Raw genomic sequence first — 13,253 nt, 5'->3', positions numbered from 1 at the left:
AGTTACATAGAGACAAGTTATTTCCCAGTCTGTTTCCTGCAAAAAGCCACAAGCTCCTCCAGAGCAGGGACCACAGCTCATGCACCTCTGTGCCCAAAGCACTGTGCTCTGTATTAGGCCTGGAACAGCTCTTCCCCCCGCCTCACCTCCATAAGAGCTAATGGCTTTGGAGTAGGAAGGCGGCACAATAAGCAGCAGCTTGGGGCCAGGACAGGGCCTTCACAGGCGGGAAGCATGTGCCAGCAGCAGGGTACAAGGTGCAGCACTTGGGGACCAAGACCAACAACTGAGGGCCGGAAAATGACAGTGTCAGCAACAGCAGCAGGAGCAGCAGCAGGTGCATCATGAGACACTCGTGCCAGGTCGCCAAGTCAGTCTGGCTCCTGACCTGCTCCCTCAAGCATCTTGCCTCCCGTTGAAAAGTGTAGGGGCCCTTACAGTTCACAGCATCCTTTTTCCACCCTCCGGAAGGTCACTACTTCTCAGGGCAGTACCACTGACATTTTCTGCAAATTCGAGGATCATCTGAGGCTGGGTGTGGTGGAGATCTGAGCACTGGCTCTGGACATGGCTGCCCTGGAAAACAGGCCTGCGATGGAGGCCTTGACCTTGGTCTCAGGGGTAGACTGCAGGCTGCCCGCTCCTGGACCCCTTTCTGCCATGCCCCCAGATCCGTGGGGTGTCCAGAGGTGGGGAGGCCAGTTTGCAATGGCAAACCACAATATCAGAAACACCCAGCCTGGGAATCCCCCATGTTAGGGAAAGAAGAGGAGCATCACACTTCATCTGTCTCAGGACACCTTGGGGTCAGGTGCCACTAGAAGGGCTCCTATGCACAGTCAAGGTTGAATAGGCCCTCCTGCAGACGTGATGCTGAGGGACCAAAATACAAAACAGCACAAGCCCAGCTACATTTAAAATAAACATACAAAAAGTCAGAAGGAAAATACATCAAAACACCTACAGTGGTTATTTATGGATGCTTGGGTCAAAGAAAGTTATTATGTTCTTCACTGTACTTTCTTTTTCTTTCTGTGGGCATGTCTTCTACAACTGGCACTTTATAATCAGGAAAAAAATGTTATTAAGGAAAGTAAAAAAGAGAGACAGTGGCCCTGGCCTCTGCCTGTCCACGACAACGTCAGTCTGAGTGTGCGCTCACATGGACTATCAACAACAGGGCCAATGGACCCGTCCCACCTCGCCGCTGTGTCCCTGGGTGGGATCCTGCGACAGTGTACAGTGGTGGAGCCACCACAGCAGGCCCCTGCTCCACGCTCAGGCCAAGTGTTTCTGCAAGATGACTCACCTGCAGCAGCTCCAGATCAGATGAATCCTCCTGTCCAGGGACCATTTCTGTTAACATCTCAGACATGACTTTTGTGTTTCCGCGAACGACGTCCAGTTCACTCCGCAGCCTGGCAATCTGGTGAGGGCCACGAGGAAGGAAAGGTCACTCAGAGTCAGCCTGCACCTGCAATATCAGAATCAGCTTGTCCCTAGGCTAGCGACAATCCCTCTCACTGGGAGATCTGGGTCACCCTTCTGAGTGCACACTGCAGAGGCCACCTTCTCATCTCCCTCCGGCCTGCCTGTCAGCTCTGAGAGGAATGGGTCCTGCCACCCAACACTCTGTTGTGGTGCCTCTCTGACTGCGACACGAAAGCAGTACCATGTAGCGAACAGCTCCGTGTCAGAGTGCACCAAGCTGGCTCTCTGTCTGCGCTCTCCCACCACGGGAACTTGAGTAGAAGCTGAACCTCTCAGGGCCTCCATTCCTGCTCTTTAAAATCCAAGTTCAGGAGGGCAGGAGTCGTGAGATCCCTTCAGAGTTGAGATCCTATTCTACGAAGCTCTGAGTTACAGACTCTGCCCCAAGGAATTTCACATCTAAACACTACAGTCCTCTGAGAGGTTGGGCAGTGTCAGCAGCACCTTTCTGCAGTGGCAAGAATGAGAGAAGAACAGAAGACCACAGGGGAGATACCTTCCACACCCACCTCCCTACTTGGTACCACAGCCCCTTAAAAAATACCCACGCTGCCCATCCATCAGTGCTCCCAAAGCCTGGACTCGGGCCAAGGCCTGAGGCTCCTCTCCAGCAACAGACATCGTATACTTTCTCCCCTTGCCCCTTCGCTCCCTCAAGCCCCTTGAAGCATCTGCAGAGACCACAGGGTCCTTCCTTGCTCACAGTGAGGTATCATAGAAGAATCTGCATAGAAGCGCCTATTGGTCCCATCGCTCAGTGACAAGAGACTAATTCACGCTGGACAGAAGTCAAGAACTGCACAGGACACTGGAGGGAGCCCTGGGAGACTCAGCAGCAACGTCCAGAGCCAGACCTGAGCCTCTCTGAGCCTTAGCTTCCTCACCTACAGAAAGGTGGCACTAACACCACGCCTCGCCAGGCTGCTGTGAGGTTCCCATGTGGCACCCGGCATGCAGGTACGCACTCTACACACATACGGCCCTTGTTCCTGCTCAAATGTCCACAGAGAGGAACTGCAATGTTGTTCTTCCTGCACTGTGACCCAGCCCAAGTGACAGCTCCTCTCCTCAGTGAAGCCTTTTCTGACTCTTCCCGCCCCATCCTGAGGTAGAAGCAACCGCTCCCACCTCCTCCTCCAGGGTCCCACTCACTGTGCTGCCTTCCACTATTGCAGCTGTAGCAGCCTCTGCTGTAGGGGTGGGCTCTCTTAGCAGACCCTTAGCTCCTTAAGGCAGGAACTCAGCTGGGTTGAGCTTTATACCCTCAGCACAGAGACAGGGACAGGAGACCTCAATCAGTGGTCAATTAGGGAGACGGTCTGTGTCCCGAGAGGCTCTTGTCAGCCTCTGGCTCTGCCTGGTGGATGATCCAGGGGTTTTCTTCAAAGTCTTGGTAAAAGAGGCTTCTGGCTAGGAAGGCCCAGGAAGGTTATAGGTAGCCACCTCGTGGGCTCTGAAGCCCTGGGTCCTCTTGGCTGGGCTGGGTGATGAGCTGCCTATCTCTGCTTCATTCTGCTCCCCCAGGGGCAACAGGCCTCAGGGCTCCTGCGCTACCTGCGTCCAGAACCTCCAGACCCAGCATATTCTGGCTACTAGGAGGGCCTTCCCCAGCACCTCCCATACTGTGAGTCAGTGAAGGGGCTCAGGAACTGTCCAACTTCAAACATTTTCTGCCTTCCCTCAGAGCAGAAAGGGCAAAGTTCTGCCCATAGGAGCAGGGCTAACAGCCAGAGACCTTCCTCCCCACAGCACTTGGATGGCTACCATAAGGACCTCTTCCATCTGCCTGTCAAGCCCCTAGCTGCCTGGTGAGGTAACAGATCACCCGTTGTACTGATGGGAGGCTGAGTTAAATGTCCTGACGGAAGCCTACATTGAGCGGCAGAGCGGGGGCTCACATCAGGCTCTGGGGGCTTCAAGTTCACTCCTACTTTCACCATACTCCCTGCTCAGAGCCAGCAGGGAAGCGAGAGGAACGCGACACAGCACTGCCATCCCTGCACACACAGTGCTTGACCCGTCAGCCTCAATGTGGTTCCATAGTCATGACATTGTCGCAAATAGTAAATGAGGATTATTAAATATAAACATTGGAGAGTTGTTTTTCTTTCCCAAGTCTGACCAATTCTCAAATTGTAACTAATTGAAATTCTATGGATTCTTCTAAAGAGCACTCCCCAATTCATCTAAAAAATCCAGCGTGGGGTTAAAACTGCATTAGCTTATCAGGAAGTAACCCAAGAAGATAGGAGCGTTTGGGATAAAAGCAGGCTTCTTGTGCTTCAGGAGGGCCTCCCTGATCAGGTCATAGGCCTCTGATGGCTGACATTTTTTACAGGACAGATCTAAGCCTCTGTGTGACAGACAAGCCCGTCACAGCTCTGCTGTACTACTATGCTTTTGGCCTCACTTTCTGCCACGGTTTCCTCCCAGATCTGGGCCCTACATATGCGCTTGCTCTCCAATCAAGCCACCTGCTGCTCCGAGAGAGCCCTGCGCCTCTGCACCTCTGCCTTGCAATGTCACTGCTGAGCATGTGGTCTCACCTGACAAAGCCCCACTCCTGTGTCAGGACCCTCTGCGTGTCAGGTCCCCGGTGCCTCCCAGGCACCACTCAACCCTAGGCTCAAAACTCGGAGCCCCCTTGGTTCTGCTCCCCACCAACAACATTCAGGCCTGAACACACTCCATCATGATGGCCTCAGCATCTGTCTCCCCTGGGGACTAAGCCCTTCCATCTCTGTGTCCCCGACACCCAGCACAATGCCTGGCTTGGGGGGCCTTTGTAAGTGTCTCTTGGAAAGATGAATAAGAATAGTCAGCTGGCTTGCCTATGGCCCCAAAGTATGCAAGTACCTGTTCTGAATTGGCTGTGATGGGGCCAGTCACACTCAGAGCCGGGGCCTGTGGTGCGGAGTAGGGAGCAGGAGGTGGCGAGGAATAGGAACCAGCACTTGTCTTCTGCTGTGACTGGGACCTGGGCATGGTCGCGGCTGGATCCACTTCTGGGACGCTCTGGCACGACAACAACAAAGTCCTCTGTTTTGGGCTGCCTGCACAGCTGGGCCTGGTACCTACCCCACCCCATGCGGCACTTCTCCAGAGCTGCCTGCGGAAGGCTCAAGGCTCTGCTTCACTGCTGCCTGGGTGAGGCTCATGGAGCCCCGCTGAGCCCAGGCTCTCCGTCTAGGAAGTAGGGCTGCCACTGGCTCCTCCCTCTACTTACCTCTCAAGGAGTGTGTAGCAGACAATGAAAGCAACTCCAGTCAGGCGTGGTGGCTCATGCCTGTAATCCCAGCACTTTGAGAGGCTGAGGTGGGTGGATCACAAGGTCAGGAGTTTAAGACCAGCCTGACAAAAATGGTGAAACTCTGTCTCTACTAAAAATACAAAAATTAGCATAGTGGCACATGCCTGTAATCCCAGCTACTCGGGAGGCTGAGGCAGGAGAATCACTTGAACCCAGGAAGCAGAAGTTGCAGTGAGCCGAGATCAGGCCACTGCACTCCAGCCTGGGCAACAGAGCGAGACTCTGTCTCAAAAAAAAAAAAAAAAAAAAAAGAAAGCAATTCCAAAAGGCAGCACCAAGAGTGCTCTGTGAGCCCTCTGGTAATGGTTCCTATCATTAAGACCACCTCAGGATGGAGTGAAGGGAGGGCGGTTATTCAGTTTTGCTAATCACAAATCTTTACTTGGTACCATAAGAACTACTTTTTCAGCCTTTACAAGGAGACTAATATAAATAGTAATTATGCAATTTACCAAATGTTTTCGTAATTATAGGAACAACACTGCTCTCTGTCATTATTAGAAGAGTGAAACAGGTTATGTTGATTTCACAAAGCACAGTGCATGGTCTGGAGGGATCATGATGAGAACAGGCTCTGGAAAGGGCAGTCCCTCATGCTTGCCCTTTGGGCATCTCAGATGACCTCTTGCATATTAAGTCGTGTTCCTACAAGAGACGTGCATAGGTGTGCTATTCTTCTCAGAGATGGGCAATGGGGTCAGGCAAGGTGACGTGTACTGGGATGAAGTGCCTCTCCCAGACCCTGGTGCTTTCCTGGCTCTTCCCCAGGCTAGGAGCGAAGCTGATTCCCAGCCAGTAGAGGGACTGGCTTCCATGCGAAGCCATGAGTGGCACGGCCTACATGCTTTTAACCCTGATGTGCTGAGCTGGCCCCTCCATGGTGCTCAAAGCTGTTGGCACGGCAAAAGCTTTGGTGGGATGCCCCTAAAGGGACCTTCCCAGGGCTTTGATCCTAAGGCTGGTGGAATGCAAGGATGTCTGGATTGATGCTGAATGCTCATAGCTCAAAATAAATTTTAGATCCATTTGACTTGGTACAATTGAAAAAAATAGAAAGCTCCTTTTTGCCCCAAGAGTGACGTCAAGCTCTCTGTATGCTCTGAGGTGCTATGGTGCTCTGAGGGACAACAGGATTCCCATGCCAGATTTTAGGGGCCTCTGAAAAGCAGGTGCTAATGACCGTCACAGGATGGCCCCGCCCAAGTAGCCATTTCCATGAAAACTCTGAACTGATCCCTCTATTATATCCTTCCACAGACACTGCTGCCACTTAATCACCAGTCAACCAGCTGTCTCACTCCTGCATGCCCCTTGTTATTAAAAAGGAATGCCCCCGAGCTTTAAGAAAGCATGATGACAGGCTGAATAATTCAAAGGCAGCAGCAGAAGGGTGGTTGCAGCAGCTTGGCTCACCCGTTCTGCAGTAGGTCTTTCTAGAAAGCACCAGCTGGAAGCTTACCCGCTGTGGTGTGTGTATGGGAGACAGAGCATCCAAGTCTGCCATGGGAAATTCAACCCCTTTCCTCTTCAGCTCCTCGTATATGTGCACAACACCGGTGAGGTCAGGACTACTTCGAAAGGCATCAGCCCATGCCTGGGAGAATAGAAGGCATGTTAGGAAGCATTTCTCAAGAGCTGCCATGGTACCTGAAAATCCAAAGTGGCCCACGTCCTCTCCCTGAGACCAATGCCCTCCTACTTGCAAATGCAAATTGCACTGGCTCAACCTATTCTGTTCCTCTCCTCCTGCAACTGCTGCCATGACACAGCTGGTGAAACCCTGGCTTTCAGTGGTGCTGCTAAGCGTGAACAAAAACACAAAACTTAATTTAGCATGTATTTCCTTGGAGAAGAGACCGAGAAATAACACCTATGCACTGTGGTGCATCCTAAAAAGCAGGCATTTCCCTAATGGCAAGGAAATCAATTGCTGGGGCTGTTTAGCTGCAGGGAGTGGAAAGTGCAGCCTTGTCCCCTCAGTAGGATGCCTGCCCTCTGTGCAGGAACACCTCTGCCCTGAGAGCTTCTACTGGTGGAGTTGGGAACTGGGGACAAATTGAGCAGAAAGGAAAGGAGAAATTGATGTGTGACATGAAATAAAGGCTAACTACAGGTTTCCTCAGATCAGAGACAACTAATGCCGAGCTTGCCTAGCCTAGCTCTGTCTCGTGCTGCTGCGGGTCGGGGAGATGACTGTGGCTCAAGGGAAGAAGAGCCCGCTGGGAGCCAGACCCAGGCCAGACTGGGGAGCTCACCCCAGGGGGTTCCACTTCCAGACCCAAGCTTCTTCCATGATGTCTGCGGCCGAAAATGTCGGCACATGTGTGCCCAATCGAAAAATCCAATGAAAATCACAATCACTAGATTCCCTTCAGTGAAAACACACCACAGAAAGGAAAGAACAAAAATTCAAGTAGATTATCATTTCTGTTGACTCATGAAAAGTTAAACATTTTTTTTAAAATCTGTTCTTTGAAAGTCTCAGGCTGTATCAAAAAAAGAATATCCAAAGGGCTCCCTAGAAATGGCCCTTTCCATGCTGTCCATTCACCATACGTACCCAGAGGAGGAGGCAGAGTCTCCTGTGTCCATGACTCTGTTGCCAAGTCTGTCATTGTCGCAGCATTTAACTGCCTCCTTACTCCAGCAATGAGTTACAACCAATCCCGAGGCAGCCACAGAAACTCTATCTCTAAACAACAGACCCATTCAAAGTTAAAAGGTCAGTTTCCAAAAACCCTTCTTAATTATGACCGAGGTGTCTCACTTACGGAACAGTACTGTTAGCCTGGCTTTCCCTGACACACTTATTTAATTTGCATGCTCAGGGATTTAAAGCTACTGGATCAGGACAGCCCCTCTTGGCCAACACTTCCTTCTAGATTCTGAGGACGGCCAAAGAAGGTGCCTCATAGAGCACTGTCTGGAAGGCCCAGCTGGAGAGTAGGTTGCCCCCAGGGAGTGCCTCCAGCCCCGCCCCCACCAGCTGCCTTGGCTGCCTCCACCTGGTTCAAAATCCAGCTAAGTCCTGTGACTCAAACCTCAAAATGCCCTAGCATTTTAGTTTAGGGTGTTGACTTTAGGGCTTAAAAACCGGTTTCACAGACCAGTGTGGGAGGCTGAGGAAAAAAACGCATGGCAGTTCTTCCTGGTGCCACTTCATGCCTCTGTACATGGAATAAAGACAGCTCCAGGGACTGCTTTCAATTCATCTAGCTCTCTACCCAAGCCAAATTGGAGATAACAGGAATGAAGATGAAGGAACCATGGCTGTTCTCTCCAGTTGGAGGATACTTCTTGGGGTCCCCTTTCTAAGGCACTCTGCTTCCATGTTCACGGAGACAGAGTGGAGGGTGAGGGAAATGCATACCCACTCTGGGCCAATGTGATGCTCCTCCTTCCAGGAACTCAGCAGCACTAGGAGCTGGGTTGTCCTCACAGGGTAGGCAGAACTGTCTTCTCTAACTCCAGGGCCATGTGCCAGCCCAGGACTGGAAGCGGAGACAGCCTGTGTTCTCCAGAAGGAACAGCTAGTGTGCTCGGAGGTGCAGATGTACAGGAGAGGATTTGGAAGGCCTTCCTGATCTTTTCTGTCCCTTCCCAGGCCTGGGTGACCTGGACTTCTGGACTTCCCAGGCCCTGTCCTGTCATGACAAATTTTCTCTTTGCCTAGGCAAGCTGGAGTTGGCATCTGTTATTTGCAATCAAGTAGTCTTGGCTAACGCACCCGCTTCCCACCTGCCACAATTCCAACCCCTGTCTGGGACCTCTGTGCAGACTGGGTGAGATGGCTGCTAACAGAGCAGATATTCATGACAGCAATCTCTATTGACTAGGATTCCGATGCCAACAGAGGAAAAAACAGGGTGTGAGGGGCCTCTCAAGAAACGCAGCTCTGGGTGTCTCCCATCTCAGGGTGTCTCCCATTCATATGTGAAAGTGTAGAGATGGGAGACACTTAATGCCATGTGTCCCTAGCATCTTCTTGGGACATGCCTCAATAATTAGGCTCCTGTCTCCCTCTACACCAGGCCACACACCCCCTTTTGTGGTGGGGGGACAGGGTCTTGCTCTGTCACCTAGGCTGAAGTGCAATGGTGGCAAAATCTCGGCTCACCTCCGCCTCCCAGGATCAAGCAATCCTTGCACTTTAGCTTCCAGAGTAGCTGGGACTATGGCCATGCACCACCATGCCTGGCTAATTTTTGTATTTTTTGTAGAGATGAGGTTTTGCCATGTGGCCTAGGCTGGTCTTGAACTTCTGGACTCAAGAGATTTGCCAGCCTTGGCCTCCCAAAGTGCTGGGATTGCAGACATGAGCCAACTACACCCGGCCTAGACAACTTTTGAAGGCAGACACTGAGTCTCACCCTTGTCCAGAGAAGACAGTCAGTCAACATTTGTCAGGTTAAACTGGATTCAGTCCTCATGGTTACTAAGCATCCTTATTTTCCTACTTCAGAGAACAGAGGAAAGATGGCCACTTAGCCTGTCAACAGACTGAAGTGGCAGTGATAAAGGAGGGTGCTGGAAGCCTGACCCAGGTGAGGATGCTCCCTAGGGGAGATGGAAGGCTGACCCAGGTGAGGATGCTCGCTAGGGGAGATGTAGCAGCCCTCGGGAGGTCTGGCCACTCTTGGAGTCCTTAACCTGAAGCCTGGAATCAGCAGAGAGAGTTGGGCAGGCTGCCCTCCCCTAAAGCTGCCTTTTTAGAAAGCAGTGATGCAGTGGTGTGGGCACACTCTGAGGGCTACACAGGAGCTAGCTGGTTAATGGCCAAGTGGCCAGCTCACGGGAAGCCTTCTTTTCCTGCCTGTGGCTACAAGATTAGGGCTTAGAAGACGCAGAGGAAGGTCTAATGAGGAAAAAAAACCGAAAGAGATCAATTCAGATCTCCTTCATTTCTTTGGACTGTATGCAAAACCCCAGACTAAAACCAGACACAAACACAAACCATATCCTATTCATTTCTGTATCCCTCAAAGTTTTGGCAAAGCTTTGAATCATCAAATTTCATATCAATAAACCATTGCTGATTTAAACGATGGGCTCTGGGATGCCTTTGGATAGAAGGGAGCTTTGGTCAGCTCCTGCTGATGCCCCAGACCAGACTTCCTACTCCCAGTGTCAGGGTCCCTAGGGAGTTGCTGTCCACACAGAGTCTGGCCACAGCCCAGCTACCAGACTCCGATGCCTTCAAAGAACACAACACCTCCAGCTTCTCCTGCCACCACTCCCATCCCCAGCCCCATCAGCTCATTTCTTCAGTGGAAAGAAAAACCTTCAGTGGAAAGAGAGTATTTTTAGACGATTGCTGGGGCATGGGGAGGGAGGCTGGGGAAGCATGGCCACACTGAGGTGACTCTGCCAGGATGACACCATTTCTGCTCCTGAAAACAATTTCAAGAGAAAGTCTCAGGGATGATGTAGAGTGGGAGCATCCTTTTTGTCTTCTCAGCAAATGGGATTTAATGTGAACAAACAAAAGGAACAAAAGCCAAAAGACCGGCCAAGGCACGAGGTGAAAATGTAGGGGTGAAGCTGAAAGCTGCCGGAAGCAAGGCCTTTGTTACCCCTACAGGTACGAGTGAGTGTCAGCAAGCTACTAACCAGGCTGCGCCACTCTCAATGTGTCTTTCCTCCATCCTCCCAGGGAGCCCAGCTCCATCCAGAAAGGCAGATCCTGTGGTGCGGGTAAGCCGACTGAGCCCTCACACCTGTTGGGAAAAAGTCCCAGAACCACACGGCTGTGTCTGCCTTTTGGAGGGTTGAGGGGGATGGGGTGGCTACGGATGGCTGGAGGGCAGCCAGAAGACAGAAAGCCCCATGCAGGAAGAGAAGGAGTGCAGTGGGGGAAGAGAGGTAGGCATCAGCCGGATTCTCTTTGCAGTTGGCCAGGGTGCTAGTGATGGCAAACGTGCCACTGCGTAGGCCGACCATGCCTGCGATTGGCACTCTAAAAGGGAATTGGAGAGAAGGTGGGCTGGGGCAGGCAGATGAGCACGGACAAGCTCTATCACCTGGTTCCCTATAGGCACAGGGGACTTTGGAAAAGCTAGTGTGGAGCCCGACCTCCCCTTTCCCCTCAGCCTGGCTGCAGCTCTGCTTCTACCATCCTCAGGGCAACCAAAGGGGCAGTGGGCTCTGGCCAGCAGCTGGTAATCAGCCACAGGTTCTACCTCTGCCAGGAGCCCGAACCACGCCTCATAGGCAGGAGGGATTAGGGGTGCATATCTGCAAGGCTCCTTTACCTCGAAAGCTTTTCAAGCGCTAACACATTCGATCTAATTTTCCAGAATGGAAAGGTTAAGGCTGAACCCCACTCCACCCGCCAGCCACAAGCAGACAAAAGCCAGTTTAAGTCCTTCCCAGCTGGGCCCTTGTCCTCTGTCATCTGCAAATCTTCATTTCCCCAGTTAAACTGCCGGCTTCCTAAGGGAAGCGTCAGGACTGACCCTGCCCCATTTCTCTGAAGAGGACCAAGAAGCATCCTGATACCACGATGGTGACGAGGAGTCTGTTACTGCTCTGGCACCCCACACTTAGCTGAGCCTCCTCTCAGCCTACCGGCATTGATATGAGAGCTGCTACCTTCTCACAGGTTGGAAAGGCAGCCAGTGACTTGTCTCCTCCAACACCATTCTTGTCTCATGGTGAGAGCAGCACTTTCTCTCCCAGGGGAATCATCAGACTCTCTGGGGAAGCTTTAAGGTTTTTCTAAAGTATATTCACCATGCAAATAAAAGTACTTTCTTTCTCAAAGGGGTTAAAAAAGGTTGACCCAATGCAATACTACTCCATGCTCTAATGAGAAGACTGAAAACAGCGTGTGTGAGTGAGGACAAGAAGCAGCTAACCCTCTTGTGTACTGGTGGGCAAGAACACTGAAGAGCCCAGGGGAACCTACTCCCCACCACGCAGCAACCACACATCTCGGTAAGAGGTGGATACATGTGAGATGGCTAATATTTGACCATTTTTGACCAACAAAGACGGCACTTTCATATATTCAACTTAACATCTTCCTAATAAAGAGGAATAAATGTACTCAACAAAAGTCAAGTCAAAAATGATGCTCATAGCAGCATTTTCATAGTAGCCCCAAACTGCAAACACCAAGTGCCCATCAACAGTGGGAGGGATAAATAAATGGCAGTGTGTTCACACAACAGGACTGGGCACCGCAATGGCAACGAAAGACCTAGACTCACAGGCAACAACGTGTGTGACCCTCACAAACACAGCAGAGGCAACAGAGCACAATGGATGAAGTTCAGGAACAGAAAAGACTGGTCTATGCTGCGAGAGGTCAGGCAAGTGGCCGCCTGGAAGGTGGGAGGTCTGAGGTATGGTCATATTCTGTTTCCAGATGCAGGGGCTGCTTACACGTTCAGTTTGTGAAAATTTATCAAGTTATACACACTTTTATGTGCGATTTCCTGTATATATACTACGATTCAATAAAAGTTTTAAAAAAAGAAGGGGTAGGGATCCTGTTTATTCTTTTGGTTCACCCTGTTACAGAAGCCAAGCCACCCACAGCTGAATGCTGCCTGCTGTCCTCTGCTGGGCAGCCGTTACCAAAAGTGAGAGCTCTTCCGGAACACTGCAAATCTGGAGAGAAAGAACGCTCTCCAGCTGGGGTAGCAACCCCCATCTAGGAGTAGTACCCTTACCTGAAGCCCATGCTTTTCACAGCTGGACCAGGAAACTGTGCCCACCCAGGCGGACGCTTGTGAGGCATCTCAAGGCCCTGTTCTGCTCAGGTCCCCGTGGCCAGCACACACTGCTACTGCCGGGCCAGCAACAGGAGGCCTCAGAACATGGTGCTGGCCACTTCACAGCATGGGCTGATCTCATGGGCTCAGGGCTGAGAGAAGACAGGCAAGAACCCCAAGTTCCATTTTACAGATGGGGTAAGAGACGCCCACAGAAATTACTACACCTGTCTGAGGTTAGCAGCAGGCTGGCTAAAAGCTGGGAGGAGCTGGAATGTGTGGAGGGGTGATCCTGATAGGAAATTTTGGAGGTGAGGGCAGGGTGGGCAGGGATGGGTATCCTCAGGGTAGAGGCGTGAGCCACAACCAGTGAAGAAGGCTCTATCTGCCCTTAGGCACGGTCCCTACAGTCAGCAGGGCCAGTACAGAACACGCCCCTTGTGATAACTGTGCTTGCCATGGGGTGGACTGGCCACCCTGCTGGGCACAGACAGGCCTTGGTGTCAGAAAGCTCTCCCACAGGACATGCTTTGTGAGAAGAGGCCACCATTTGCTTTCCTAACATGAATTCCTGGGGGTGTTGAGGTAGGGGAATGCAGCCCCAAAAGGAAGGGCTATGGTAGGGTGGGTGTAGGGAGAAGGCAAAGTACATGTACGTGTGTGTGTGTGTGTGTGTGTGTGTGTGTGTGTGTGAGAGAGAGAGAGAGAGAGAGAGAGAGAGACAGAGAGAGAGA

At 51.6% G+C, this 13,253-nt stretch overlaps 1 protein-coding gene and 1 long non-coding RNA gene across 10 annotated transcripts in view; one reads left to right on the top strand and one right to left on the bottom strand.

Moving 5' to 3' along the window:
- Nucleotides 1-13,253, bottom strand: part of TOM1L2 (target of myb1 like 2 membrane trafficking protein) — a 122,218-nt gene that overhangs the window by 29,494 nt on the left and 79,471 nt on the right. For 8 of the 9 annotated variants that reach the window (XM_032270698.1, XM_032270700.1, XM_032270701.1 and 5 more), the window contains 3 exons: nucleotides 6,261-6,395; nucleotides 4,348-4,506; nucleotides 1,310-1,426 (listed from right to left, as the gene is read on the bottom strand). In XM_032270698.1, the coding sequence (XP_032126589.1) occupies nucleotides 1,310-1,426; nucleotides 4,348-4,506; nucleotides 6,261-6,395 (411 nt within the window). The remainder of the gene's footprint in view (nucleotides 1-1,309; nucleotides 1,427-4,347; nucleotides 4,507-6,260; nucleotides 6,396-13,253) is intronic. The other variant, XM_032270703.1, reaches the window with a different exon arrangement.
- Nucleotides 9,266-9,665, top strand: LOC116544386. The gene is made up of 2 exons (XR_004265902.1): nucleotides 9,266-9,345; nucleotides 9,385-9,665. It is a non-coding gene; the product is annotated as an uncharacterized LOC116544386 (long non-coding RNA).

Source organism: Sapajus apella, unplaced genomic scaffold (assembly GCF_009761245.1).
Source record: "Sapajus apella isolate SASKATOON/1434 unplaced genomic scaffold, GSC_monkey_1.0 scaffold215, whole genome shotgun sequence".
Classification (NCBI taxonomy): domain Eukaryota; kingdom Metazoa; phylum Chordata; class Mammalia; order Primates; family Cebidae; genus Sapajus; species Sapajus apella.
Note: the sequence above shows the minus strand (reverse complement) of the source record. Positions and strands in the feature narration are given on the sequence as shown.